The following is a 27,945-nucleotide window of genomic DNA, read 5'->3' as shown; positions in this document are numbered from 1 at the left end:
GGACGCAACGACTTGGACCAGCGAAAATTAGTTCAATTGTTTATTTTCCGTGAAAGGCAGCTGGAACAAATAAATGTTCCGGAACATTCTGGCACAATCTCGCACTGTCTCTCGAGATCTCTCAAGGTGCCTCATCAACTGATCCTCTTTGATCGGTGATCGTCTACAACCGCCTGGAATCGTCGATTGGTCCCGCCACATAACCCAAATTCCAATGGTGTAAGCAACAATCTATGGCTTGGATTATCATGAAGTTTCTAGATCCATCAGGTTACATCTTTACGATTTTGAGAACTTTCGCGTGCTCACTTGTGATGACGAGAGCATGCCGCGTAGACCTGTTGTCGAGTATTCAAGAGCTTCCGAGAATGAACGAGCTCAAGTGAGCTCAAGTATAAAAGGATGCCAGAATTCTGCCTCCAAATCATCAATTCTTCTTCTCGACAAGCAATCAAGCACTACAAACAACAAAGACAGCTCCAACAAACCAAATCTTCGAATTGTATATGAAGCCCTATAGATCTCTCTTGAGAGTCACCCCTACCATCACCACTCGACACATCGCCCACCACCACATCCCAAACCTACAATCACGCACAATGGCTTTCTTCCCACGATCCTTCTACGGCGACCAGGGCTTCGGCCCCCTCTTCCGTCTCCTCGAAGACTTTGATACCTACCAGGCAGGCCAGGGTCGCGGCACCTCCCGCACCAGCCTCCCCAACTTCCAGCCCAAGTTCGATGTCCGCGAGACTGAGGAAGCCTACGAACTTCACGGAGAACTTCCCGGCCTGAACAAGAGTGATGTCACCATCGAGTTCTCCGACCCCCAGACCATGGTCATCCGTGGGCGCGTTGAGCGATCCTACACCGAGGGAACCCCCCCAGCTCTCGAGGGCAAGACCTCTGCCGGCGCCATTGAGTCCGGCGAGGCGAAGAAGCCCCACAAGGCGACCGTCGAGGAGGAAGGCGCCGAATCCAGCGTCGCTGCTACGGGTGCCGCCGAGGAACCTAAGGATAAGGCCAAGTACTGGCTCTCTGAGCGCAGCGTTGGCGAGTTCGCCCGGAGCTTCAATTTCCCCACCCATGTCAATACCCAGTCGGTTACCGCCAGCCTCAACGACGGAATCCTGAGTGTGATTGTTCCCAAGATCAAGAAGGCCGAGGCTCGCCGCATCACTATCCAATAAACGACCTGGCCTCGTGTTATTCCGACGAGACTTACCGTCCCTGCCGGACGCAAGACTCCGCTTCGGATTTTTCATGGCATAGGTATTGGAGTTAGCAGAGCGACAGGATTCATTCATTAACTTGGTAATAGGAGGACTGGAGGTTGTGCTCAGTTTGTCTTTATATATAATGTTGTGTAAATTAGCTTCAATCTGAAAATTCAAAGGTATTCCAAACTGTCAAAACGTTCCAAGGCGCTTCGTGATATAATTGTGTTCTGTGATGAATTAGTACGGACTTCGGTTAACCTGAAAAATGGCGGCCTATTTGCTTCTCGTCTGCGATGCTCGGCTATCGGAGGCAGTTTTCTTGGAGCATAATGGCTAGAGTTCTGGATTGGAGGCTCTTCTGGGTCGTAAACGAATCGAGTTTACTTCGTAGCCTGTTGGAATAAAAGAAACAACAGATTTAGCTCCAATATCGGACACCCGCTATAGAGGCATGTCGCTTGTTTTTGGCGTAGTGGGCTAAATCCAACATAGCTTCCTGATTTCTTCGCTGCCTGGGAAGTGGTCTTCTAGGCATTTGGGGGCGAGGTCACGTGGCTTGGCGTATCCTTCCCCTCCTTTATTTCCTTGGGCTCGCACCACAACGCGTCGTCCCGTCTCAAGCGCTCCTTCTTCTAAAACTCCATGTCTTTCTTGCAATCCGAAATTCAAAAGCTTTTGCTCCAATCAACCCTTCGATTTAATTTCGTGTAGATATTTTAAAATGGCCGAGGAAGAGAGTTTTGATGATCACAATGGCGAAGACATGAGCATGACAGGTCCCGGCGCGCCAACCCCACTCACCGCCCTTGAGGTATGCGTCCATCATCGGCTCGATCACGTAGCGAGGCCCTGCAGCCTGGCTAACAATTGTGCTTTCTTAGGGACTTGCGGGACTTACGAAGCGTGATATTCAACTTGTTATGGATGGGGGTTTTAACACCGTCGAGTCTGTGGCCTACACACCTCGTCGAGTCCTCGAGCAGATCAAGGGTATATCGGAACAAAAAGCGGCAAAAATCCTAGGTGAAGGTGAGCGTTTCCATTCAGGAGATCCCGCCTCAACCAAATAATCTAATACGTATTTTTTTGGTTCTCAGCTTCTAAACTTGTTCCTATGGGCTTCACAACTGCCACCGAAATGCACCAGCGACGGAGTGAGTTGATCTGTATAACGACCGGATCCAAGAATCTAGACACTCTCTTGGCAGGAGGAATTGAGACAGGCTCAGTAACGGAACTTTTCGGAGAATTCCGAACGGGGAAGAGTCAAATCTGTCATACTCTGGCTGTTACCTGTCAGCTCCCATTCGATATGGGAGGTGGCGAAGGGAAATGTCTCTACATTGATACCGAGGGTACGTTCCGGCCAGTCCGTCTTCTGGCAGTCGCAAACAGGTTCGGCCTATCCGGGGAAGAAGTCCTCGACAATGTCGCGTATGCCCGAGCGTATAATTCCGACCACCAACTTCAGCTCCTCAACCAGGCGGCTTCGATGATGTGCGAGACTCGATTTTCGCTGCTCATCGTTGATAGCGCTACTTCCCTTTACAGAACCGACTTCCTAGGTCGCGGAGAACTATCGTCACGACAAACCCACCTTGCCAAGTTCATGCGTACATTGCAGAGACTCGCGGATGAGTTCGGCATCGCCGTTGTGATCACGAACCAAGTTGTCGCGCAGGTCGATGGAGGTCCGAGCGCCATGTTCAATCCGGACCCGAAGAAGCCCATCGGCGGCAACATTATTGCCCACGCAAGTACAACCCGTATCAGTCTCAAAAAGGGCCGCGGCGAGACGAGAATCGCCAAGATTTATGATAGCCCATGCTTGCCCGAGAGTGACTGTCTGTTTGCCATTAACGAGGATGGCATTGGAGATCCAGCGCCCAAGGACGTGGACAAAGAGTGAGTAGTATACGTACGTGGGAAATGAGAGCCACGAATGATGCTGTATGACGTTTCGGGCATGGGTAATGGGTCATTCCGATGGGCATATCTTATGAGGGAATCCTGTCTATTTTATTAGTGCATGGCCGGCGTTCGGTATTTGGGTTGCAAGCTCCTCCTATCTGTTAGAGCAAAATGCATTGATAATAATACAATATGTACTTATATCGAAGGGGACTATTCACTGTTTGTTGATGGGGAAAAGTCAAACCAAGGGCTGATCCTCGAGCAAGAGTTGATATCAATTTACGAATACATCTATCACCCGTTTTTCTCTGACCTCGAGGGCCATTTTCACCTGTATCTTCAACTGTGAACTTGATTCATTTTACCTTCGTATATCAATTACAGTAATTTGAACGTGATAGCTTGCTCAAGTCAGGTGTGATCATTTTCTGGAAACCTCACTTGCAACATCAGGTCTTACAGCCCCTCTTCCTCCCCCCAAAAGGCAGGAAAAGGCACTGGAAGCTAATTTCCTCTTCTGGATTAGCGTCAGGATTCGAGCCAGTTGTACCTTCCACACCGTCAAGGCGTCCAAGTACACTGCAGGAGCATACTAAATAATAGTGAATTTCGGGTACCACCTTCCTGAGCCATACAAACTCAACCTCATCACTGGAATCAAAATATTTCGCGACATCATCAACCTCACCCATCCGACACCATAACTGGAACCATCCCTCTCGACAACCAACACCTTCTTTCCTTCCGCCCTTGCAGCGACGACAAATTCCTTGCGCGGTCGCCAAGTAATTAATTTCGAATTCCCGCCGAGCGCGGCTACATGGGGCCGAAATGGAGTCGAGAGATGCACCGTTCGTATTCAAGGAAACGCGCCTAAACCTTGAGCCATCGTCCTCTGCCTTCGTCGCCAACATTCGAGTGCCGGCCCCGTCATCGCATTCTAGAGGAGCGTACCGACGATATACGGGTAGTCATGGGACGGATCTGGATGAAGAAACTACTTTTGCGCAAAAAAACCTGTCGCCAGCGTCGTCAATCTTCCAGCGCAAGCTATCAACATCCCCCACCAGCTTCCTGTGGAGGGTTCTCGAGGATGGGACCGTCCTCAGCGTTCGAGCCGTGGATGTATGCAAGCAAAACAAGACGCCCGACGCGTCCCTCGTGCTCAACTTCAAGTTCACCATTCCGATACAGCCCTCTTGCGTGGCCTTGACTGAACCCGACGATCATGATGCGCTCTTCATCTACGTCATTGATCAGTCGAATCACCTCTATTCATTCTCTCTGCGGCCAGATCTTTTTTGCCGCAGGTCATCTCTCGATTCTAATATTGGCGATGTTTGCCGTGTGCACCTTCCCCCCTCACTGGCGTCTAGATACCCCCATCGACTGGTAGCCGCCGGCGCGAACACCCTGCTCGTTACCCTTCATGACGGGGGTTTAGTTCGGCTTGATAGGAACCATGCTCACGACGGTATGTACTATAGTGCAGTATCTATCTTCCCCCGCGATGTAGAGGAATCCCCTGCTAATCGACGCACACCCCATCAGCTTCTGCGAACCCCTGGATCGAATCAAACTATAATTCTCAAACGTGGGCACAAGGCCTTCGAAACCTCTTACCCATCCGCGGAAGCAGCACAGTCAAGTATGGGAAGATAAACATGGACTATAGCGCTGCTGCGTCAGTTCACGTGTCATCTTTGGGTCTGGACTATTCGTTCCTGTTTACGGTGTGTATTGATCATCGTATGCGGATATGGAACCCCCGAACAGGACAAATCCTCCACACGGTCGATATCTTGAATGCCGAGAGAAATCCCCAAGAGATCGGGAAGTGGACAATAGATCCGTCCCAAACAAACCTGGTTCGCATCATTGAGACGGGTCCCGGCCGGGGCGTGTGCGTTACTTTCTCTCCTATCGGTCCAGGCGAGTTCAAGTTTTGGAAAGTCTTGGCAAAAACCGATTCCAACCTTATTCTAGAGGATGCTTACCCCAATGACCACTTTATCCCGAATGCGCCATCCCTCTCTGATGCCTGGACGCTCGCCGATTTTTCCATCTCAGAGATTGCTGACGCCCAACTGCACATTTGGATACTATGGAAGAACAACACAACCTACCGCGTCCAAAGACTTCGGCTTACACTGACGGAGATGACTGAGTCGTGGGAGTCGGGGAGTGATGCCGTGTATTTCGACTCTAGCCTTCCCACGGCTGAAACATCCGGACCCTGTGACCCCATCGATTCCACTGAGAGGTGGCTCGAGGTGATCCTTTGTCCTGGTCGTTTCACGAGGTCCACCTTAGAGACCGCGCTGGCTATATATGAACGTGGCCTGGGGAAGAAGACCGAGGGCTCGTCCAAAGGGCCAAGGAGCCTACCGGAGTCGATATGCTTAGTCCTTGCGTCTACAGCCGCGTTGGAGCGGGGTCCATCTGGCGGCATGGACTATGAGCAATTCAGGTCGGCGAGCGAAATTCACTGGAGACGATTTTACCGTCTTCTGGTGGAGCTGGATAAAAGGCGAAGCGAGGCCGTATCCCTAGTGCTGGACTCGGCTGCGGACACGGCCTGGGTTGTGTGCGCCGACTTTGTCTCCGCGATTCGCGAGTGTAGCCAACTGGAGAAACTTTACCACAACCTGTCTCGCCCGGAAGGCTCACAAAAGGATGTGGCCAAGCTAGTTTCCACTGCTCTCTCTTTCTTGGATGTTTTGCCAGACAACATCATGCAAGTATGCAATGCCGTGCTGCGCCCAGAGCTCTTCGAAGACACAACGAAAACGGACTTGGAGCGCATCCAGTACTTCTCCGACAAAGCTGGGTTCTGGCGGGGCGTTACGGAAGAAGATTGCATTCCCGTGGTCGAAAATCTGGGTCAGAATTTTAACCTCGTGACTCTTGACTTATACAACCAGATTCTTGACCTTGTTGCGCCGGATGCTTCCACTAACAGGAACATCCGCCATCCCTTGACCGAGTTTGGTAGAAAACTTGTTGTGAAATCAGTCCAGGACAACTTGGCGCTGCAATGGAAGGTGTGTTTCAGCCAGCTGATCCTGCTGGTGCACATGGAGTTCGAATTTGAGCAAGAAGAGGACGCACTACATCACAGAGTGGACATTGGTACGGTCTTCCGAAGGCTAGTCGACGTTCTGCGCCGGCTCGAGCTCCTTCGCTGGCTCTCGAAAGCGGAAATCTCTGTCCCACTGCGGATGGAACGAGGTGGAGCGTCGTCTCCCGTAGCCTTGAAACGCGGGAACGACGAAATGCAGACCATCACAGCTTTGGAAGGCAGCGTCGGACATCTCCTTGGGTTCGGCGATGTTAAGCGCGAGCCGCTCGCTTCGAGCCTTACCGACATCGTGGCTAGCCTTTGTTCGCCGGAGAGCGACATTGAACTGTCACCAGCACATATTCAGTGCTTCCTCGTCAAGAGGGATAGGGCGGACCTCGCTGCTGAACTCATCCCCTTCAGTGACCGTACTCCATTCTCGACATATGTTCAAGGCCGTGTATTCCTCGCCTTGAGGGACTATTCATCGGCTTCTATTTACTTTAAGAAGGCGGCTATCGGTCTAAGTAAGTGAATTTTAGACCCCCGCCTTATTCATTTTCCCTCCCCTTTTCTTTTGGTATGTGTCCGGGATGAGCGTGTACTAATTGCTGAATTTCATCTAGGCGTTGAAGATGCTGGGACAGATAGGCATAGCGTCGGTCTTCTTGATGACACCGAATGGAACCTGCTTTATAAAGGCATGGCGAAATACTACTGTCATATCGTCTCTATCTTCGAAAAGGCTCGGGCATACTCTTATGTCGTGGAGTTCTCGCGGTTAGCACTTCAGTTCATATCCTCTACCAACCCGGCCGAAGCGCAGCTTATTCGGGCCGAAATGCTCAGCCGTCAGTTCAATGCGGCCGTGGCCATTTCTTCGTTCGACGTGGCACATGCAGCCCTCCTGTCCATGACGGATCAGGCGGTGCAACACTCCAGCTTACGCAAGCTGATTGACAAGATGTGCGAATCCTGCCACAACATCGAACTCACTTCGCTCCCCTTCACCGGTCTCACAGCGACCGTTGATGATATCCTCACCCAGAAATGCCGCTCCTCCGGTGACGTTGTCCACGGCGTGCCTTACCACCAAATCCACTACTCGTGGCGAATCAGCCGCAACGACTATAGGGGAGCCGCCTCCGTGCTTCTAGAAAGAATACACAAGCTCCAGGCCGCCGGCGAGGGAGACAAGTTTGTCGGCGAGGATGTCCTCGATACACCCGTGACAAGGCACTATCTTTTACTCATAAATGCTCTTAGTTGCGTCAACCCGAAGCAGGCGTGGATCTTTTCCGAAGAGGTCAGCGACACCGAGGGTGGCGTGAAGCCTGGCAAGAGGAAGGTGGTGACGCTGGCGGATGTGCGGAAGCAATACCAGGAGGAACTGGACAGGATTGCGGCTATCCAGAATGATCAATTTGGGTTCGAGGCAGATGATGCCATGCAGATTCTGTAAAAGGTGGCGAGGGAGGAAGAAAAAATCAAGGCTAAGCTTGCTTGTATTTATCATGGGAAAAAGATATTGTGCGAGTCATTTTTGAACACAACGGAAGGATACCGGAACGTCTCTGTAAAGCGAAGTATGAAATGTACAGGAGTAGATTATTATTTTCTCACACCCGCCCTTTCGCCTCTTCTTTCTCACAACGAGGGCTATCTCGTAGGGTAGAAGAAAACAGTTAACATGTATCTCAGTCCGAAACGCTTTTTTCACTTCTTCGCCAACTCGTCTCCGATGACTAGCCGCCTGATTCGTGAAGAGCAAAGAGAGAAAAACCGGACGCCATACCCATATGCTAATAGATACACAAAGAACGTAGCTGGTCTAGTAGGAGAACAACAAGACTTGGTATAAAAAGGAACAAATTGTGCGGTAGCCGGGGGTTCATGATTGGCTTCACGCTTGCACGGTAGGAGGGGGGACAGTGGCTATCGTCCTGTTGTCCGCTGGGGGAGGGGCACCCGGTGTATCGGGAGCCGGTAGCTCAGGGGCTTGTCGGTAAAGGATAATCTCGGACTGCTTGAAGTATCTCCGAGCGTCTGTTCCAAAAAGTCGTGTCAGTCTCTAGTAAAAGGAAAATAATGGAATTGAGAGGAGCGATTATACGAGGCATACCTTCGTCAATGAGCACCAAACTAAGATAATATCTGGTGGAAAATTTCTTGTTGACGTCCCTAAACGTAGGAGTAAGGTCGAAGCCGCCGAGGAAGAGTCTGATTGGGATTGTTTCTCCCCTGGAGGGCGAGCCGTCCATGATCTACAAACGTCAGCTATTTTGCGCCTATTTTCCAAGCGGTAGTAGTTCCGCGTAGGCTAGAATATGTTGTTAGACTTACCTCAAACCTTACCAAGGTCTCACTCTCGTTATATTGGTTTGGCGCGGCCCCCGTGGTCTCTCGTCTAATGATTGACAGCTCCATGTGCTTGATCTTCAAGCGAACTAGCAAGAAGTATATCCTTCCCACAATCACATCCTTTAAGTGATACTTGGACTTGGAGTACTCGAACTCGATGTGGAGACAGTCCTCAATACCGACATCCATCTTGATTGAGCTGTTCACGTCGGGCACGACGCGATAAGAGTAAACCCAGATATCCTTCTCCCGGATAACATCGGCCATGCGTCGAGAGACAGTAACTCGAACGAAGTATCGAAGCTTCACGTTTATGCCGTTGTATGACTCGTATTGCTTCTCGACATTCTTAAAGTTGAAGTCGAAGGTCTGAGGGTGTTGGAGCTCGCCAGGGGCCGCAAGCTCCTGGACGAGTGATAGGAACTCGTAGTGGTTTCCCCGGTCAAAGAACATTTCTAAATCAAGCCGGACACATCACGGACGTTAGTTACCAGTACCCTAAGAGCTAGGGCGGGCTCGAGCCGTCGGAGGTTGCTCAAGAAAGGGTCGCATACCTATGCTGCCGATGAACTGCACCTTAATGCCAGTGTGCTCGAGGCGTTTTCCGTCCTTGGGGCGGATAGTAACAGAACCTTTCACCGACTCTCCATCCATGTATAGGGGCGCTTTCTCTCGGCGGTTTTTGTCGAGCTTGACATCAACCATTTGCCTCTCGTCGGCGTCGTCAAGGACGATGTCGATATCGACGGGGGTTGCGAAGAAGTAAGACATGGTGGGCGATGCTGCAGCGGATTATTGGGATATTGAGGGATAGCTCACTTCGGAAAGGTGTTGCCTCGTCTAGGAAATGCAGTCGGAGATGGGAGGCGTCCACGTCGAGCTTGTTCGGCTGCTGCAACGAGCTGTGGTTCTGTTATATTGAGAGGGGCAGGAGCTGACGTCGTTCCTTGACCGAGAGCATCCGTATTGCTGCTCACAATGGAATCCCAAGCCTCCGTCTTTCATGCTGACTCAGCATGCGCCAATATCCATGCCACAGTAACAAAATCGACATGTGGCTTCGGTGGCTGGTGAATGTGTCGTCTTGCCCCAGAACATCATGACTAAGGAAAATCTCAAATCTGATGCCCGGTAGAATAGCGGTAAAACCAGGATTATCCCACACGAGCCCAGAACCCTAGAACTTTTGCATCCCACAGGTCCCGCCAATTTTATCGCTCCGAAGAATAATTCTCGTGATCAGCCCGGCGAGAGAGATACCCATTCTTCAACAACGCAATTGAAGAGACACCGCCAGGATGAAGTATATCGAGTCGCAAGAGATCCTCGAGATCCCCGAGGGGGGTAAGTTCGATTCCACCCTACTCTTCATCCTCTGCGGCTGTTTTGAAGGGGCAGCTTTGCTCCTGTCGAAATTGGTCTGCTAACAAGAGATTTTTCGAATACAGTCAAGGTCAGCATCAAGTCCAGGCTAGTTACCGTCGAGGGTCCCCGAGGTACGCTTTACCCCCCGAAATCGTTTGAATTCTCGCCGATGGATCGATTGATCGAGATTTGAGACGGGAGCAACATTTGAAGATGGGAGGGGGTTGCAGCATTGCGGTTGCTGACTGGGAAATTTGGATTACAGGAAAGCTTTCTAAGGATCTGAGCCACATCGCCGTCTCCTTCACCAAGCCGAAGCCGAACACCCTCGCCATTCTCATTCACCACGGATCGAGGAAAAATGTTGCCGCTCTCCGAACCGTGAGGACGATCCTCAACAACCTCATTATCGGTGTCACCAAGGGCTACCTCTACAAGCTCCGATACGTCTATGCCCATTTCCCCATCAACGTCAACTTGGAGAAGAACAAGGAGACTGGCTGCACCGAAGTCGAGATCCGGTATGAACAACCCATTCGCTAGTTGGCAGGAGCTCCCCTGCCGATTTTTCTTTCCGGATATGGCTTGCTACGGCGATGAAGGAGGGTTGTTCCGAGGGCGGTATCAAGTGCTGATTTAGGTGATGTGTAGAAACTTCATTGGCGAGAAGATCGTCCGTCGGGTGACCATGCGCCCCGGCGTCGACGTCGAGGTTTCCAAGGCCCAGAAGGACGAGCTTATCCTTAGCGGTAACTCTCTCGAGGACGTCTCTCAGTCTGCGGCGGATATCCAACAGAGCTGCAAGGTCCGAAACAAGGATATCCGAAAGGTGCGTGAAACGGACAAGTCAGGATATATGTGGCCTTAGCACGACCTCATCCTCGGGATCCCTCGTTGCGGTAGGCAAAACGCTAACTCGCCCTGTTTTTACAGTTCCTTGACGGCGTTTACGTGTCGGAGAAGGGTAACATTGTGACTGAGTAAAAGAAAGCAAGGGATTCGGGCCATGGTTTGTTTCTTTTGCGTTTATGGGTCTCCAGGAGTGAAGAGGGTTCCTCATTGCATTTTTATGTAGCGAAAAAAAGGGGCTACAGAACATTCTTAAAAACACCAATGAAGACAAGAATCTTTCATGAAAAGAGTCTGCCATGAACTACGTCCCGCAGCGTGTGAATGTGCTGGTCCACGAAATGGCTTATGTACTTTAATGATAGAATTGAAGGTAGCCTTGGGGCATGTGCAACCGGTTTCGTCACCGAGCTTCATATTCGCAAAGGGACAGTCAATCATTTGCAAGTCATCTCTTATCTGCTATTGCCTGCTCCGTACCCGGAAATGCACGAGGTATTCAGAGGTTTCGTCCTTAGAGTCATGCGCTCGAATTCGGATTGCAGTTTCCCAGGAGAGCGTAGCCATGGGAGATGAATGCGAAGAGATGAGGGTCTATGGGGCCGATCCGTCGAGTTCTGTTTCTAGTTCTTCATTTCCAAAGACTCCCATCTTTGGTCAAGGTACCTTTGTGTGATATGGCACAATATAAGGTCACGATGGCACGCACAATCGATCCTAGATTGTCCATCTCGATCGACGTCGAACCAAGTAAAAGTGAGAGTTAATTCTCAGAGATCTCATTCATTTATTATTCTTTTAATACGTCTTGCCTGATTGTGGCATTTCCATCCCAATTCATCCATGCCTCTCTGTCATCAGCTAGCATCTCGTTCAAACATCATCGTATAAACGTGTGTATCCTGTTACCAAACGCCGTTTCCATGGAACATGTGGGCTCAATGAAAAAAATGATGTAAAAGGAACACAAAAGCCTCAAGTGAAATGTGTGTGATATGTACGGGTAGTGAATAAAGGGGGGTGTGGGGAGGGCTCAAGAGAGCGCAGGGCTCCTGGCATTGTTTGTGCTGAAAAATACTCTTAGAGAGGACTAGAAAGTGACGACCATGATGAAGATGGTTTAATGTCAAGCTCCTCAGATATACAGACGAGTTAGAAAAGGGGAGTAAGTTTTGTTAAGGGAAAAGCACGGAGGGAGGTGGCTAGTGAGCCGAGCTTCTCCTACTCGTCCTTCCCGTGTGGCGAGTACGTTCGGTGTAGTGTGAGCGGTGGGAAGAGCGGTGGCTTCGGTGAGTGCGGCTGCTTGGGTGTTTCGACCCTCCGGCGCTTGAACTGCCTACTAGGAATGTTAGATGAGTTTGGATTCTCCAAGTCGTGATTCCATCCTGCAGGGGGAAAAACTTACTTGGACTCGAATCGGTGTAGCTGTAGGTGTACGAATCGGTATACATCGTGGGTGTACGCCTCGACGGAGGCTTTTTGTCCTTCTTGATGTTCAGAAGCGCCAGCAGTGTAGCCGCAGCCGCGCCAATGCCCAGCCATTTACCACCACTCGACTTCTTCTTCTCACTGCGCCTGGGGCTCGAGGAGCTACCGTACCAGGAGCTATGCGTGCCTCGCTTGGTGAAGTAGCTCGAGGGCGCATGGCTACTCCTAGTGTAGCGCTCCTCAACAATCTCCTCTCGCGTCCGCTCCTTCTTCTTCTTCCTACCGAAGATGGCGCCGAGGATACCCTTGGCGATGCAGCAGAAGCATAGGAGGAAGAGAAGACCGATGCCAGCGAGAGCGCCAATAACGATACCGGCAATAGCTCCACCACTGAGGCCAGAGCCGCCGTCTTCTTGCGGCTCCTGGCCCGAGACGAAGGTTTGGCTAGGAGCTGCACTTCCGGTTCCAGTGACCCGGAATGGTGCAGAAAATAAGGTCGTCACTTGGCCGTTAGTGGTGACGACGGTACCCGCGCCGCCTCCTCCACCACCTCCGCCTCCGCCGACACCACCCTCGTAACCGGGCTTCGGTCGGCACTGGCCCTCAACGGCACATTCTTGCCACCAGTCGCAACATACCCATCCGCACGGGGTCCAGTCGCTACTTTGCGGTACGCAAGGCACGGATTCGTCGACGGGAGTAGCAGCGGCAGCAGGCCAATCGCTCGTCACAGTGCTCGTGTAAGTCTTGGTTTCGGTCCATGTTGTGGTGTAAATACCCTGACCACCGACGCACATAGCAATGGCGCCTTCCGTGGTGCAAGAGGTTCCCGCTTGGCAACAATACCGATTGTCGGCTCCACAGTATTGCTCACAGGCGCGAGGCATGAGAAACGAGTAGCCGGCATCATGGAGGTCGTCGCGGGGATAAGGAACAGCTCGGACGGGTTGGGTGGAGTGAAGGAGAATGAGGAACAAGGCCGAGAGGAGCGCGGGCTTTCCTTGCCGTGTTGGACTGAAGGTTCTCATTTTGTACGTAGCTCTCCGCCCCGACGTCGCACCCTTTCCTCGACAAAGAAAAAAAAAAAAAACAGACAAAGAGCCCGGTAAAGAACTCGATGCCGGAATTATTTTATGAAGCTGTTCGCAACTCAGATTCAAGGCTCAATTCGCCTCACCCCTTACACGCAAGGCAAGGGTGGTGCGAGTTGACAAACGCGGGGATGAGGTTGATTGATCAAGCTGAGCAATGATGTTGTGTATCGGTGGTGGGGAGTGTGGTGGTGTGTGGGCTCACGCCCGGCCTCTGGCCACTTTTCGTCCGTTTCCTTGGCCACCTCTTTCCAATTGCCAATTGTCTGATTGCTTGAACGGGGGATTTCTTCGTAATTTTCTCTTTCTTTCTGACCTTTTCGGCGGTGGACTTGTTGGGGCAGTCGCGACCAAGTTCCCGAGGACTGGAAATAAACCTGCTTCGACTTATACGCTGAGACAGGGCTGCGTTGCTCTAAGTCCTGAGCGAGACAGGACTAAAAGAAAACGCAGGAACGAGTCTCAAATGGAGTAGACAATTTTAAATAGTACCGGAGACAAAATGATGGATAATGAGAATCAGGATCGGGACAGCTGCAACCCAAGAAAAAATATCAAGAAAAGAGAGAGGGAAAGCGTGGGTGGTGTGCGAGGTTAAGCTGCAGAGAGAGCGAGGTATTATACGTCTTGGTTATTATAACCAAACCAAGTGGCAGCGCATCTCGCATCGTGTAGTCTGACAAGGGTGACTTGAGTGACTTTGACCGACTTTGGCCAATGCGGAGGAAGAACTTGGAATTCTTTGCGCTACCAACCACCTCGTGGAGACCGCTGCGACCACCACCAACCTCGCCGATTTTTTTCTGGCACTTCTGACTTGCCAGCACCAGCGCACCCAGTCAGCGATGTTACCCATTGACCAAATCAAATTCCCTTCCTGCCTTTCAGGATTGATATCCATACCGGTTGCAAAAGGATTAACAATCCTGAAATCTCGTCTAGAATTTATGGTTAAAAATTTGCTGCAATTAAAATTTTTCTTCGGTCGAGTCATCCCTTGATGACCATGTTTGGCGGACACCCATGCACGATGCCCGGGCCCGCTGGCAGTAACTGTTGCAGTAGCGGTGCCTGGAGATGCTGGCTGTCACGACGCCCCGTCGGGCGCCCCATTTTAGGCTGCTGGTTCCTGAGTTTGGGCGCACATACAGCACACTGGCGCGATGAGGCACTGGCTTGGATGGTTCGCATTGATCCGCCCATACCTTGCTACACTACGCTAAAGGATTGATGTTGTCTATGATCAAGTTCTTTCTTCAACACCCGCACCCCACACCACATTGGAATGGCGGTGGGAATCCAGCAGAGATTTAGAGCAGCACCGAGAGATCCGTATTGTCGATACCCGTCAATCTGTCATCGTATCAAGATTCTCGCCTCCCCGGACGGCAGTCCGTTGATACCATTGCCGCCGACACGTACGTACACTAATACAGGTCCGAAGTTCCGCGACCTGCCCAAGCCGGAAACGTCAATACGATGATGAGTTGTTCAGGCTCATGCTCCTCCCAGCGCTTCCACATACGAAGTATGTTCCTCATCCCGCCCCACTCACAGTCTCATGCTCTCATGCCAGAGCCGGCCTTCGTATGTGTGTGAGTACAACGCCCTCGCATTAGACTATCTTCGTGTTTCTTTTTCATCGTCTTTTTTCATCCTTCGAAGACTCCCCGGGCCAGCCCTTCGGATGACTGGACAGAGACCAAGCCCTACATGCATCGGTTATGCGGGACCGGGGTGGGCGTAAGGCGGAAAACGTAAGACTCGCGGGAAGCTACTTTTGATGGCTGCAAGACACCCGGCGATGTGGTGCAACAAGTGAGACACTTCAGCGGGTTGCACACCAAGTCGCAAACGGGCTTCCGCGGTTGAGTAACTAAGAATTAGCCATGCACATGATGGCGTACGCTACAGCTATCAGCTGGCTTATCAGCATGGCGAGGGAGATATGCTCGAGCTCTCCGAGGACGAGGCTGTGAACCGGAAACCTTGCTCCCAACCCGTGATCTTATCTGCCGGGGAGGGATGCCACATGACAGCCCTCGAGGAAGCCCTCGAGGAAGCACTCGAGGAAATATTGAAGCCTAAGAGTCTGACAGAAACAAGATACCTCCTAGATTACAACGAAGGCTTTTTCTTAGTTTCTGCGTGCTGGCTTTTCTATGAACCTCTTAAATAGGGATTTAACAATCCAGTCAAGTCTACTTCGTAGCTCGTTATACCTCGTCGGCGGTAAGCTCCTGGGAGGAGACAATGGAGGAAGCTTGAGCGATATTCTTAGCCCTCACTTCAACCAAAAACGAGGGGCTGTCATAGAGCCAAGCCGGGACTGCGAACAGCTGGCAGCACTCGAGAATCTCCCGCCCCTTCCTCCAATCAGACCTCGACCAGCCTGGTCAAGCTCTGTCTGTGCTCTGTGCTCTGTGCTCCATGCTCTTGTCTGCGACGTCACCCAAGCTCCCCTGCGCCATCGCCAACTTCCATCATCCATTTCTCCATTTGTCGTAGAACTCTTCTTCTTCCCCAAGCTCCAGCAGCAGCAACCCCAGCCATCGACAAGACGGCTTGTCGCTTGGTACCTGCAGGTTGTAACTCTCATCACACCCCACTCTCTCGTCTCGACAGCACTTGTCTCGGTCTTTCTCCTATTGAGGAGAGGGAGCCGTTACTATTTCTCGCCTATATCTGGCTTAATCCCCCATCTATCCATCAACTGCAAAATGTCGCTCGAGGCCCCCACATACCTGGCCTCGCTCCAGAATAACATCCGGCAACGGCCGATTCCCTGGGATGGCGCTGTAAGGTCCGGACTCGTTACCGACAGTCAGCTTGCCTTGATTCGCGCTCTCGATCGTGCCAAGAAGACCGAGTTGAAGAAATCCATCATCGAAAATGATCTCGACGGCTATACTGCGTTGTGGGTCGGCGATAAGGCAGCCTCGCGGCTGAGCGTCCTCGAGTCGGCAGCGAAACAACCAGCCATTATACAGTATCTCCTTGTGCTCCTTGGTGACCTTATAGAGTGTAGGTTCATTCGATGTGTTATGCTACCCCTCCCACCCCACCACGTGCAAAATACACCATCGATCAATCCACATCAGCTTCGTATCTCAATACTCACATGGCAGCCGCTATCGCACTTCCTTGAGGCCACGACTATTGAGCTAAAGCAAGATTGTTGACTCAGCCTTACATCGTTCCCTGCTAACACCGCTCTTCTTCTTCTATCCTCAGGTGCTCCCACTTTAGCAAAGAGCCTCCTTCTCTCGGATGACCCATATCGAAGCCTCCGACCACTTCTTCTACATTCAAAGACCCTAGACGATCCCATTCCTCTTCTCGCATCGAAAGTCATAACCGGAATCATGGCAGCCGCTCGTGACGGGTCCGCTGCCACCAGACAAGCTCTTCCCGAGACCCTAAGCTACCTTTCCGAGCTTGTCGAGAGCAACGATGCGCCGAAGCAAGATATCGCCATCCAACAATTCTCCGCTATTCTCTACTCGCGTCAGACCCGCCGTCAGTTTTGGGACCAGCGGAACGAGACCGTTAGGCCCATGATAGATATTCTCCGGTCGGCTGCCGGCGTTGGGTCCCAGAGCTCGACCTCAAGCTTGTGGAGCGGCAGCGCCACCCTCCGCCCAGCGACAGATGCCCAGCTGAGCGGCGGCGTTGGCTTACAACTCTTATATCACGTCCTGCTCGTGTTGTGGCAGCTGAGCTTTGACTCCTCTGAAATTGGCGATGCCCTAAACGAGTATGCCTCTTCCCATGATGCGAATATAGCTTTGCCATGGTATAATATCTAACCATTTCCTTGACCGCAGTGAATATGACATCGTCATCCTATATACTCAGCTTCTGCGGGTTTCTCCCAAGGAGAAGACCTCTCGACTCATTATTGCCACACTCTGGAATCTGCTCGAAAAGAACCAAAGATCCCTGCTTCCGACGGCCGTCCTCGCGAGGCTCCCCAGTCTACTTGATAACTTAACTGGTCGCCACTTCACCGATCGCGATCTCCTGGAAGACCTCTCCTCGCTCAAGGAGCTCCTCGAAGACTATACTAGGACTAAGACTACCTTCGACGAATACGTAGCAGAGGTCAACTCCGGCCATCTTCGCTGGTCGCCACCCCATAGGAACGCAATGTTTTGGGCGGAGAACGCCAGAAAGATCCTCGAATACGAGAACGGGTCACTTCCTAAGAAGCTCAAGGATATCATGAACAGGTCGTGGGACCAGGACAAGGCTGTGCTTGCTATTGCCTGCAACGATATAGGTTGGCTTGTACGGGAGGCGCCCGAAAAGAGGCATCAGCTTGAGAGGCTAGGACTGAAGAAGCGCGTCATGGAGCTTATGGATGAGACTGATGAGAACGTTAGGTGGGAGAGCTTGAGGGCGCTTGGAGGGTGGTTGAAGTATAGCTTTGAGAGCAGCAAGTAAGCCGTCGGGATACGGACTACGTACGATGTATAGAAAGGAGAGTCTTGGGACCTTCAGACTAGGTCGAGTGGTACGCAGTTCTCGTACTATTTTCTGTTTTCTCTTAACTTTTTTTCTTCTTCTTTTTATTTGGTATTCCATAGCCATGAGGCGGCGGTATTGGGTACGCGGGAATACGTGAAACTAGAGCTCCTTCATTTACAGGAATTCACCTGCAGTCTTGAAGCTTCAAAGATCAATTTGATTTCTGGGCTCTGATTTTAAAAGTCTTGCTCATGGGCCGCCCTTAGTCAAGGACGAACGGAGGGGGTTATATTGCCTAGTTGGCTAAAGACGTCTAACATGGATAAGCGAGACCAGCGTCAGGTTCTGAGTGAGGTAGGTCTTGAGCAAGTTGAAATCCTAAGTTGAAGTTTATCAAGTGCATCTTAGTACGAAAAGCGAATTTATCACTGTATCGGGTTCTGGCGGAGCCGAACATCGGCACGATTAGAGTCACCGAATGATATGACGCTAAATTCCCCGATTCAAGCCGACGACGATGGATTGATCTAGACTCTTTCTGGGGTCAATCCATAATTTCAACGAGTGGCTCGCGGAATCCAATCCAATTCGTCTCTTGTACGATCCCCCACTCCATCGCGCTTCAAATTCTCGTGGACCTCCAGTGGACATACTGCATATTCTTCCTCGACAGCCATCCTCTGCCAACCTCGCATAGCTCCCCCGTTGACCTCGGCCCAGTTCACTCCCCCAAAAATGAAGAGATTACGCACCGCCCTGAAGCCATTGAGGCAGCACACCGCCCTCCCAACCTTGAAGCCCGTCTCCTCGGCAAGATGGTCGTCCTCCTCCTCCTCGGACATCAAGAAGACCCCCCTCTACGACTTCCACGTAGCGCAGGGCGCCAAGATGGTCCCCTTCGCGGGGTACTCGATGCCCGTGCAATACTCTAGCCTCAGCGTCGGCGACTCGCACAAGTTCACGCGGACCAAGGCCAGCCTTTTCGATGTGAGCCACATGGTGCAGCATACGTTTACGGGCCCCGCGGCGGTGGAGGCTCTCGAGCGGATGACGCCGGTCGAGACGGGCGCCATTGGCGAGATGCAGTCGAGGTTGAGCACGCTGCTGTGGCCGACGGGAGGCATCGTGGATGACCTTATGATTACGAGGTTGACGGGAGACAAGTTTTACGTCGTGTCGAACGCCGGGTGCCGCGAGAAGGATTTGAAGTTTATCGGGGAGCAGCTTCAGGGCATGGGCATCTCGGCCAAGGACGTCTGGCGCGTCGAGGAAAATGTTGGGCTTGTCGCGTTGCAAGGACCTGAGAGCGAGGGGATTTTGAAGGAGATTATTGAGGGAGTGGATCTCTCCAAGCTCTACTTTGGACACTCCACCTATGCCCAGCTCAGACTAGCAGACGGGTCGAAGTCGCGGGAGGTCTTGATCGGCCGTGGAGGCTACACCGGCGAGGACGGCTTTGAGATATCACTTATCCTCCCCGACGGAGAGGGAAACCCCGTCAAGGAGCTCACCGCCATAACCGAGACCCTCCTCTCAGTCGCAGGCCCTGAGCGGCTACAGCTCGCCGGCCTCGGCGCCCGAGACAGTCTCCGCCTCGAAGCCGGCATGTGTCTGTACGGCCACGACCTAGACGACACGACGACGCCCGTAGAGGCCGGTCTCTCCTGGATCATCTCGCCTGAGCGCCGCAAGTCCGGCGGCTTCAACGGAGCCGAGACCATCCTCCCGCAGCTCGTGCCCAAGTCCAAGGGTGGACAGGGCGTTGAGAGGCGACGCATTGGGCTCATCGTCAACGGTGCGCCTGCGCGAGAGGGTGCCGAGATCCACTCGAAGGAGGGCGAGAAGATTGGCGTTGTTACGAGCGGCTCGCCGAGTCCCTCGCTGGGCAAGAACATCGCCATGGGGTACATCAAGGATGGGTTCCAGAAGTCGGGGACTGAGGTTGATGTGCTGGTTAGGGGACGGAAGAGGAGCGCGACGGTGAGCAAGATGCCTTTCGTTCCTACCCGCTATTACAAGGGCGAGTAAGCGGCCACACGGCTCCAGGGATAGGGAATAGAATACGATGGATATATGTACGAGGGAACTAGACGGCATCTTATAAGCTTCTTGGGGAAACTGGGTTGAGGGAAAAACAAATTCAACATTCATTGCTGCGTAGCTAGAGCTAGGGAATTAGTTCAACTTAATTTCGAGGAGCAGCTCATAGTCTGCCGGTTCATCTACACGCCTACAAGATCTTCCGAGTAATCCAATTCAGGGATCGCCTATAGGAAAAAAAAGGAACTCTATATCGAGAAAGTTCCATGAGAGAGAAGGCGGATGTCACCGTCACTACCATGGGAAGCCGTCACAAGAAAAAAAGGATAAGCTACGACTTCCCTCAAACCGACGGGATGCTGTAATCTAGCACTCCAATTTCCCCTAGCACAAGGCCCGGAATAGAACCAGGTGTGGAGAATTCCTTAGTGAAGGGTCGAGGTTAGGAGCTTTGAAGGCCCTGACCTCGTAGACTTGGGTGCGTGTATCGTGGAGAAGAAAAGATTCATTCGGAGGCCAAGAAAATTTGGTGCGGTTTTGATGCGTCGTCGTTATGGATGACTAAACAATTGATTGCGCTTCACTGTTGGACTTCACTCATCCACCGAGGCACACTCACTGTGCTGCTTTCTGTGTAGACAAAGGACATCGAGTTGGACATACTAGCTTGGTCCATTTACATTGGAAATATTCATTTAAATTCGTACATAAAATTCATAATCTTCGTCCAATGCCTTCCAATTTCTCGATGAGAGCAGAAGATGCAATCAACCCGTCCGAATCGACGGATTTTATTGGTATTATATTACAGTCGATGAAGACATCAACATCTGCATGTGACGGTGAAGTCGAGGGATGGTACACCTAGGACTGTAGTCGTGAAGATAGTCACCGTGATTATCGGGATATATTTAATGCGAGAGTAAAAGCGAAGAGCTGCAGGTGCAGTTCGCCGATTAGAGGGTCTCATAGTTGGAGTGGGGGTTGCAAGGTTCTAGATTCAGTGTAAATGTCGTCAGTCTCCGGCCTTTAGTTGCCGATATTCGACGAGAGCAACTGTATATCAATTCAGTCCCGGAGTCCGTTAGTATGTCTTCGAATGTTTGCCCGCGTGGTCCTGCTTGTTTGCGTGAGCGCTTCGTTTAAGCCAGCAATTTCCTGCTCGATAGGTTTCGGACAAGGTGAGTTTATGAAACTATGCTGTGAAACAACCGCAATAAAAGAAGAGGAAGACGGGAAGGAAAGGAAGGAAAGAAGAAGAAGAAGGGAATAAGAAGACAGAGGGCAAAGCAAGAAATCGTCGAGTATGGTTAAGAGACTGTACCATTAAAATCGCAAGATCGGCAAAAAAAGAAAATTAAAGCTCCGATGCGGGGAATCGAACCCCGGCCCCTGCGGTGCCTTCCGTTGAAAGCGCAGTATACTAACCACTATACTACATCGGATGTTACTTTTGTCGTTTCTAGATTGTCTTTATAAACCGTTCACAATAGTGGGGTCGAATTCCGTCAGAGTCATACTTGATTCGACAAAATGATGAGTCATCAAGATATGCCTTCAGTTGGTTCCGTCGAATCCCGCCCGTCGGTCTCGGCTCCGGTCCGCCTTTCACTCCCCAGGTCCATTTTCGTCTAGACCCTTTCAACTCTGGTGCGCAATCTTGGCAACCACACAAAGTTCTGCCCCCAAAATTCAGGGTTATGTCGGCACCAGATCGGACCTTGATGCCTGTGCCGAACGCCGAAGCACGAAGCAATGTACACCAACCGCTTCGTGACTGCGAAGGAGTAACCGATGTCCCAGATAACGGAGCGAAAGGGCGTCTGCTTCGGCAAATGGTCCCATCAACTTGCATTTGACATTATTAATCCTCTATAGAGTCTTTGCTCCTTCAAACTGTTTCCTTACAATGTCTTGTCAAGTCTTCGTCATCCCGTGGCGATAACAGTAATGCGGACTTTGATGGCGTGCAGTCACTGACTCCCCATCCGTTGAAGAGTGTTGGACATTGGCAGACTTCTCTCCACTCCACACTAAATACGGTTCTTGTAATCGGCAGTCCGAAGGAATTCGTTCTTTTCTACGCTTCTCTGACTAGTAGGGATCAATGCTATTCTTCTCTCTTTTACGTATTCTTGCCATTGAAGCTCCATTGAAGCTCCCATACATGTTCCCTGTGTCGAGATGAAAACCCCGAACCCCGCCGCGGCGGACCCGACAATCTCTGATCAGTCAGACGGGCCCGGTGAAGGTAAAACCAACCAGACCGCGGAGTCTTCAACGGGATTTGAGCCGAGGGCATCCCAGTCTCTCCCGGTCTTAGACTCGAGCGACAAAGACGACAAACCTAATTCCGGACCTTCGTCGGCGGCAGCATCGGGGGCAGGAGATCTATATACCGGCTCGATAGAAGAACGGCAAAATGCAAAATCCTCCCGACCATTCTCCGCTTTACGGCGGGCGCTTACATGGACTCCCAAGCGCTGTCGTTTCGACCCTGAGAACCCGCCCCCGTTCACTTTCGCTCTTAATATTCTATATGCCTTTGTAAGCGATATCGTGTTATTGTTGTCAGGAAACAATATGTTCTAACATTTTCGAAGTCTGCGTGCTTCACCGTAGCGAATCTCTATTATAACCAACCTATCCTAAACAAGATTGCAGAGACTTTCAATGTTTCCTATGAAAAGGCTTCTTCCGTAGCAGCTCTCCTTCAGGCGGGCTATGCCGCCGGACTCCTGTTCATATGTCCACTCGGTGACACTGTCAAGAGGCGCCCCTTCATCCTCTCTTTGATCTGGCTTACTGCCATGGTGGTAAGTCTTCTCCCTTGCCCAAACTAAACAAAAAAAGACCCAAGTATACTCAGACCTCTCCCTCAGTGGCTCGGTCTCTGCATTACCAACAATTTCACCGTTTTCACCGTCCTCTCCTTCATCTGCGGCGCAACGACAGTAACCCCCCAGCTCATGCTACCGCTGGTGGGTGACTACGCCCCAGCGCACCGCAAAGCAAGTTCCATCTCGATCGTCGTTTCGGGCCTTATGCTCGGAATGCTCGTCGCCCGCCTCCTCTCCGGCATCGTCTCCAACGAGACCGACTGGCGGAACATCTACTGGTTTTCCTTCGGCGCCCAGCATCTCCTCCTAGTGGCCCTCTACTTCTTCATGCCGGACTATCCGTCCACCAACCCAAACGGCCTCAACTACCTTCGCATGCTTTGGTCCATCGTTTACATGTTCTTCACGGAGCCGCTTCTGGTCCAGGTGTGCCTCATCACCGCCTGTATGAGCGCCTGCTTCACCGCTTTCTGGACGACGTTGACCTTCCTTCTCTCCTCACCGCCGTATAACTATTCGTCCCTCACAATCGGTCTATTCTCTCTCATCGGAATAGCATCCATAGCCGGCGGCCCTGTGTATGGCCGCCTCGTCACTGACCGCTACGTTCCGTGGATGTCATCCCTTCTCGGTCAAATCGCCGCCTTCACCGGCATTACGATCAGCACTTTCACGGGCAAATTTACCGTGGCCGGGCCCGTCATACAAGCCGTCACCGTAGACGTTGGCATCCAGATGGCACAGACGGCGAACAGGGCTGCGATCTATTCGATCAACCCCAAGGCGAGGAATAGGCTCAACACGGCTTACATGGTCATGGCTTTTGTTGGGCAGCTGTCCGGAACTGCGATTGGGAACCGACTGTACCATGCGGGCGGATGGACGTGGAGTGGTGGGAGCTGCAGTAAGTCCTATCCCCGTTTTTTCCGGGTAGTCTGCCAACTGGTTTTGCGATATATAAATCTTAACTTATCCCTCGTTTGAAAAGTGGCATTTGTTGGGTTTTCTATCCTCGTCTGCCTCTTCAAGGGCCCTCGTGAACCAGGCTGGTTCGGTTGGAGTGGTGGGCTGAATTTGAGGAGGGACTCTGAAAATCCACCAAAGTCAGGCGCCGACACCGAGAAGGCCATTAATGGTTCCACGGGGGAGCCGGCACAGGAAGAAAGGATAACACCTGCACCTACGTCCACAAAAGGACGGACGCCATCCTCTCCAAACCCAACAAAACAGAACGAATGATTCGGGGTGGCATCTGAGGGCAGGGCTGGGACTGGTGCCATAGCGGATCCCGGGAGCTCCATCACTCCACAAAGCCTCATGGCTTTCCCTGCCACTTGAGGAAACATGCTTTCATGGGAGGATAGATATAATTACGATTTAAAGAAGGAATCAAGAGCAGTGAATGTGGAGTTTTCAGAGGTATTGATTTTTCAGGGGAATCGTAAACTTCATAGACTTTGACACTCAGCATAGCACTAATACATGTGAAGAGGTAAAGAAATAAAAAAATACTCTCTACTCGCACTGATGTTGATATGTGCGAGCAGAACTCCAGGAAAGCTTGAAGCTTTGCGGAGTTCATACGTTGAAATTGGAATGGCTGAAGCCATTCCAATTTTGATTTCTTCATTTCAGTTCCCATTTTCAGTTCCCATTTCTGTTCCCATTTCTGTTCCCATTTCTTTTTAGAATATGAGGGGGGAGACCCCCCTCAACCCCCCCTTTTGCCTGCGGCTGGCCCCAGCTGACAGAACCCTCACCCCCCTTCCACTTTTACACCAAACGCCCCCCCACCCCACCGAAAAGTAGCTACTTTCAAAAAACCACTTCTGAAATCGATGAAATATTAGTTAAAAGAAAGAAGGAAAAAAAGAGTCAGCAATAACCCATATCATTCTTTCCAAATAACCTGGATGCGTAATTTTTTCGAGCTTCTGTTATGTTAGAAATAGTGCTAAAAGTGGCACACTAACTTCGTACCTCCAGCAAGAGGTGACTATGACGCGTTTTTGCGGAGCCATTACCATGTTCCCGTGACTACTGACCAATGACAGGAATAAAAATTTTTCACCGCCTAATCAGCGATTAGTGCGAAACAAAGTGGTCTGTGCCATCTTTTTTTTTTTCTGGTATGGGGAGGGGTATGGAATGGAAGAAAAGGGGGGGTGGGGGACTGATTTGAACTTGCTCAAGCTGTGCTTTCCCTGCGTATTGTTCTTCGAAATCTATGAATTCTCAAACACTCCTTGGGAAAGCTTCGCTTTCCCGATAAAGACATATTCATAACAAGATTAAACCCCAGACTCGTGGCCGCGCAAAACTGGCCGGATATCAGTACGTGAAAGGACATAGAAAAAAAAAAGCCACCTAATCACTAAATAGGCTCTCCGATGCATGACAAAAGGAATCTCTCGAAATCTCCACTCGTCTCGCCCTTGATACGCCTCGCCAAGTCCCTGCCGAAGCGCTGCGAGTAGGCACCGCGGATGTTGTTCAGGTCGTTACGGTCCCAGTGGTAGCGGACGACACGCGAAGTTAGGAGCTTATCCCTCGTGCCTGCACCGGCCATAGTATCTTCGAGGAGTGTGGCGGCGTGCATGTACTTGTCGTTTGCGTGGCGGAGCTGGTAGAGGAGAGCATCCTCCATATGCCCAGAGAATTCCTAGTAGAGTCAGTATCACGAGGTTCGTAAACAGAGGGTGGAGCATAAGATGTGGTAAGGGACATACACTCTTGATGACTTTTTCCAAGTCTTTGCTATACCGCTGCTTATAAGCGTGCGCAATGGCACGGAGCTGGTTATCATTCCTGGACGTGAATATGCTGCAGATGAGCAATTCGTCGGTGCCCATTCGGCCTTCCGACGCCTTGTAGATCTCGAGTACATCCTGATCAACCTGCTGCGGCACAACAGGTGCGGAGTCCTCAGCCCTCGTCGCCGCAAGGACCATGAGGAAGTGCCTTTCTGTCTTCCCGCTCAAATCGCCCTTTACATCATCCTCGAGACGGCGCGAGAAGGTCTGGTAGTAGGCGCCCTTGATAGCCTGGATGTCTGCATTTGACCGGGATAGCAGCACATCATTGAGGAGGGCCTCGTTGGTTCCTGCACCCTTCAGGGCATCTCGGAGGGTATATACGTCGTTGAGGAGCGGACCTCGAGCTACGCCCATGAGACCATATTCAAGGTATCCGCTAGTTTCCTTCTCGATGTCGTTAATTAGGTTTCGATTAAACTGGCGCTGGAAGGACGCCTTGAGGGCCTCGATCTGCAGAGGATCTTTCGATGTCAATGTCCGGATCAAGAGCTTCTCATCCGTTCCGAACCCTTTCATGGCGGTACGGCAAGCCTGGGCATCAGCCGTCGCGTCCCAGTTGATAATCTGAGGCGGACCATAACCTGGACTGGCGGGGGTGGGAGGGTATTGAGCGCCGTACTGCTGAGGTGGCTGGCCATATTGATTCGGGGGGGCTCCATATTGGTTAGGAGGAGCTCCGTATTGGCCTGGCGGGGGAGCGCCATAGGGTGGTTGTGGTGAAGGGGGGGCGCCGTACGGCGCAGGAGGTTGACCGTACTGACCCTGGGGAGGAGGAGGTTGCTGGTAATATCCCTGACCCTGGGGAGGGGCTTGCTGCCCCGGGTATTGTTGGTATCCTTGGGTCGGAGGCGGCGCATAGCCGCCGTACTGCTGGTTCGGGGGAGCTCCCGGAGGAGGGTACTGGTTCGGAGGTGGCTGACCATAATAGCCTTGGCCTTGGGGAGGGGGCGGCGCATACCCCCCTTGCCCTTGCGGGGGAGGAGGTTGATAGTATTGACCCTGCTGGCCGTAGCCTTGCTGGGGAGGCTCTGTGGGTGCCAGAGCTGATTGTTAGCTACCATGGGGCCGATAGAAAGGAGTGCACTCTGCTTCTTTGGCGCCTGGTTGTAGAGGACCAAGAAGCACTCGAGGTTCGGGACTGGGACATTCAACTTACGACCGTAGCCTTGGTAAGGTGGATACGACATCGCGAAAAGACCGGGTCCCAGGTTCGGAAGAGGGACTCAAATGAGAAATTGTACCGTGGTAGTGTAGCTTGAAAGCACAATAAATTTAAAGTTTGGAGGGCCTGGGGACTCGGTGGGGGATCTTGATGGCTTTATTCTCGTCGGAGAGTGTGGCGTGGTAAGCGACAATTGAACTGGTTGCGGCAAGGGCCCCATCTTTTTCACGGACTTGACGAGTGAAATGAACTGAAGCCTGAAGGCTTGGAGGCTAAGCCACTTTCCACGTCCTTTATTGTTCGCACTTCGTACGAAGTAGTTTGGTGTAGTACGTAGTACGTACTGCCTGCCGCTTGCTGTAATTCGACTTCGCAATCGTAGCTTCGGTTGGTCGAGATTGTTATAGAGCTGGCGTCGCTTGGCAGTTGCTCGTTCTGGAAATGGTGAATTAGGAAGTGCGCCCACAAACGGCCAGCGATGTCATCGAGACGCTGAGCTAGCCTTGGGGGATTGATTGATAGAGAGTCGGGTATTGACTTTGACTTTGACTTCGAGATGAATGAGAAGATAGTAGAAGGAAAGCTGAAACCTCCTTCGCGGCTTATTTTAGTTTGTTCAAGTCCTTCCCCATCTTACCCGATACTCCATCAATGAGCATGCTGAGACTGTTGCGATTGATGCCAGTAATACCACTGAAGTGGCAGTTGAGGCAGCCCCTCACTCTCTACGTAAACTGAGATGGAATTGGCGGGGCTATGATGCAATACTCATACGCGGGCACTGAGCTGTGGCGTTTGATATGGATTTCGAGAACCACGCCATCGAAGACTGAACTGTGGCCGTGCATAGCCTCTGTAGTGCACTGCCACATCCACGCTTCAACCTCGCCCAACTCAAGCCGCCCAACGCAAAATGAGGTCATGAAGCATGTATGAATGTATGAAGTACTTCGTATGGATCGATGAGCTAAAAACTTCACCAAGTAAACTATACTTGTAAGAGCCCTAGCGCCTCCGATACCTCGACGCCACTTTGTTCTTGCCGACTTCGTTGCGTCCCCGGACAATGCAAAAAGGCTCCAGACGGCGTGTCCAATAATAATCTAAGCCAGAGAATGGGTGGCTGGCGAACCGAAACAATGAGACCGCATCATCGATGTAATTGTGGCGCCAGGCACCATCTCAATTTAGGGGTCCGGAACGGAAAGCTGCCTGCGTGCACGGATCTATTTTTCGTCTCATATCACCAACCTCCCAAATTCCCAGCGAGAAATGATGTCTCTGGCCTGCACTAACAACACCAACCCCTCTGAATTTCGACTCTCGAG

At 51.5% G+C, this 27,945-nt stretch overlaps 8 protein-coding genes and 2 pseudogenes across 8 annotated transcripts; 7 read left to right on the top strand and 3 right to left on the bottom strand.

The window, feature by feature from the left end:
* Nucleotides 1–599: 599 nt before the first annotated feature.
* Nucleotides 600–1,190, top strand: SAPIO_CDS5060 (annotated as a pseudogene; the record flags this gene model as incomplete).
* Nucleotides 1,191–1,941: 751 nt separating this feature from the next.
* SAPIO_CDS5059 (DNA repair protein rhp51) lies at nucleotides 1,942–3,129 on the top strand (the record flags this gene model as incomplete). Its single annotated transcript, XM_016787459.1, has 3 exons — nucleotides 1,942–2,031; nucleotides 2,102–2,249; nucleotides 2,318–3,129. The coding sequence occupies 3 exons, from the start codon at nucleotides 1,942–1,944 to the stop codon at nucleotides 3,127–3,129; spliced, it is 1,050 nt and encodes a 349-aa protein (XP_016642961.1).
* An 836-nt stretch (nucleotides 3,130–3,965) lies between these two features.
* Nucleotides 3,966–7,657, top strand: SAPIO_CDS5058 (DNA repair protein rad51; the record flags this gene model as incomplete). The annotated part of the gene is made up of 3 exons (XM_016787458.1): nucleotides 3,966–4,608; nucleotides 4,686–6,722; nucleotides 6,822–7,657. The coding sequence occupies 3 exons, from the start codon at nucleotides 3,966–3,968 to the stop codon at nucleotides 7,655–7,657; spliced, it is 3,516 nt and encodes a 1,171-aa protein (XP_016642960.1).
* Nucleotides 7,658–8,098: 441 nt separating this feature from the next.
* On the bottom strand, nucleotides 8,099–9,327 carry SAPIO_CDS5057 (uncharacterized protein; the record flags this gene model as incomplete). The annotated part of the gene is made up of 4 exons (XM_016787457.1): nucleotides 8,099–8,241; nucleotides 8,318–8,459; nucleotides 8,539–9,011; nucleotides 9,111–9,327. 4 exons carry the CDS (start codon nucleotides 9,325–9,327, stop codon nucleotides 8,099–8,101), a joined length of 975 nt encoding a protein of 324 aa, XP_016642959.1.
* A 527-nt stretch (nucleotides 9,328–9,854) lies between these two features.
* SAPIO_CDS5056 (uncharacterized protein) lies at nucleotides 9,855–10,905 on the top strand (the record flags this gene model as incomplete). The annotated part of the gene is made up of 5 exons (XM_016787456.1): nucleotides 9,855–9,900; nucleotides 10,005–10,052; nucleotides 10,187–10,442; nucleotides 10,573–10,750; nucleotides 10,855–10,905. 5 exons carry the CDS (start codon nucleotides 9,855–9,857, stop codon nucleotides 10,903–10,905), a joined length of 579 nt encoding a protein of 192 aa, XP_016642958.1.
* Nucleotides 10,906–11,972: 1,067 nt separating this feature from the next.
* SAPIO_CDS5055 (uncharacterized protein) lies at nucleotides 11,973–13,226 on the bottom strand (the record flags this gene model as incomplete). The annotated part of the gene is made up of 2 exons (XM_016787455.1): nucleotides 11,973–12,109; nucleotides 12,176–13,226. 2 exons carry the CDS (start codon nucleotides 13,224–13,226, stop codon nucleotides 11,973–11,975), a joined length of 1,188 nt encoding a protein of 395 aa, XP_016642957.1.
* Nucleotides 13,227–16,009: 2,783 nt separating this feature from the next.
* SAPIO_CDS5054 (V-ATPase subunit H) lies at nucleotides 16,010–17,735 on the top strand (the record flags this gene model as incomplete). Its single annotated transcript, XM_016787454.1, has 3 exons — nucleotides 16,010–16,313; nucleotides 16,524–17,046; nucleotides 17,117–17,735. The coding sequence occupies 3 exons, from the start codon at nucleotides 16,010–16,012 to the stop codon at nucleotides 17,733–17,735; spliced, it is 1,446 nt and encodes a 481-aa protein (XP_016642956.1).
* Nucleotides 17,736–18,494: 759 nt separating this feature from the next.
* On the top strand, nucleotides 18,495–19,787 carry SAPIO_CDS5053 (annotated as a pseudogene; the record flags this gene model as incomplete).
* Nucleotides 19,788–21,983: 2,196 nt separating this feature from the next.
* SAPIO_CDS5052 (Uncharacterized protein) lies at nucleotides 21,984–23,878 on the top strand (the record flags this gene model as incomplete). Its single annotated transcript, XM_016787453.1, has 4 exons — nucleotides 21,984–22,346; nucleotides 22,403–22,615; nucleotides 22,682–23,543; nucleotides 23,628–23,878. The coding sequence occupies 4 exons, from the start codon at nucleotides 21,984–21,986 to the stop codon at nucleotides 23,876–23,878; spliced, it is 1,689 nt and encodes a 562-aa protein (XP_016642955.1).
* Nucleotides 23,879–25,013: 1,135 nt separating this feature from the next.
* Nucleotides 25,014–26,642, bottom strand: SAPIO_CDS5051 (uncharacterized protein; the record flags this gene model as incomplete). The annotated part of the gene is made up of 3 exons (XM_016787452.1): nucleotides 25,014–25,301; nucleotides 25,369–26,483; nucleotides 26,612–26,642. The coding sequence occupies 3 exons, from the start codon at nucleotides 26,640–26,642 to the stop codon at nucleotides 25,014–25,016; spliced, it is 1,434 nt and encodes a 477-aa protein (XP_016642954.1).
* Nucleotides 26,643–27,945: the final 1,303 nt, after the last annotated feature.

This window comes from Scedosporium apiospermum (assembly GCF_000732125.1).
Source record: "Scedosporium apiospermum strain IHEM 14462 chromosome Unknown SEQ_SAPIO_0096, whole genome shotgun sequence".
NCBI classification, from domain to species: Eukaryota; Fungi; Ascomycota; class Sordariomycetes; order Microascales; family Microascaceae; genus Scedosporium; species Scedosporium apiospermum.
Note: the sequence above shows the minus strand (reverse complement) of the source record. Positions and strands in the feature narration are given on the sequence as shown.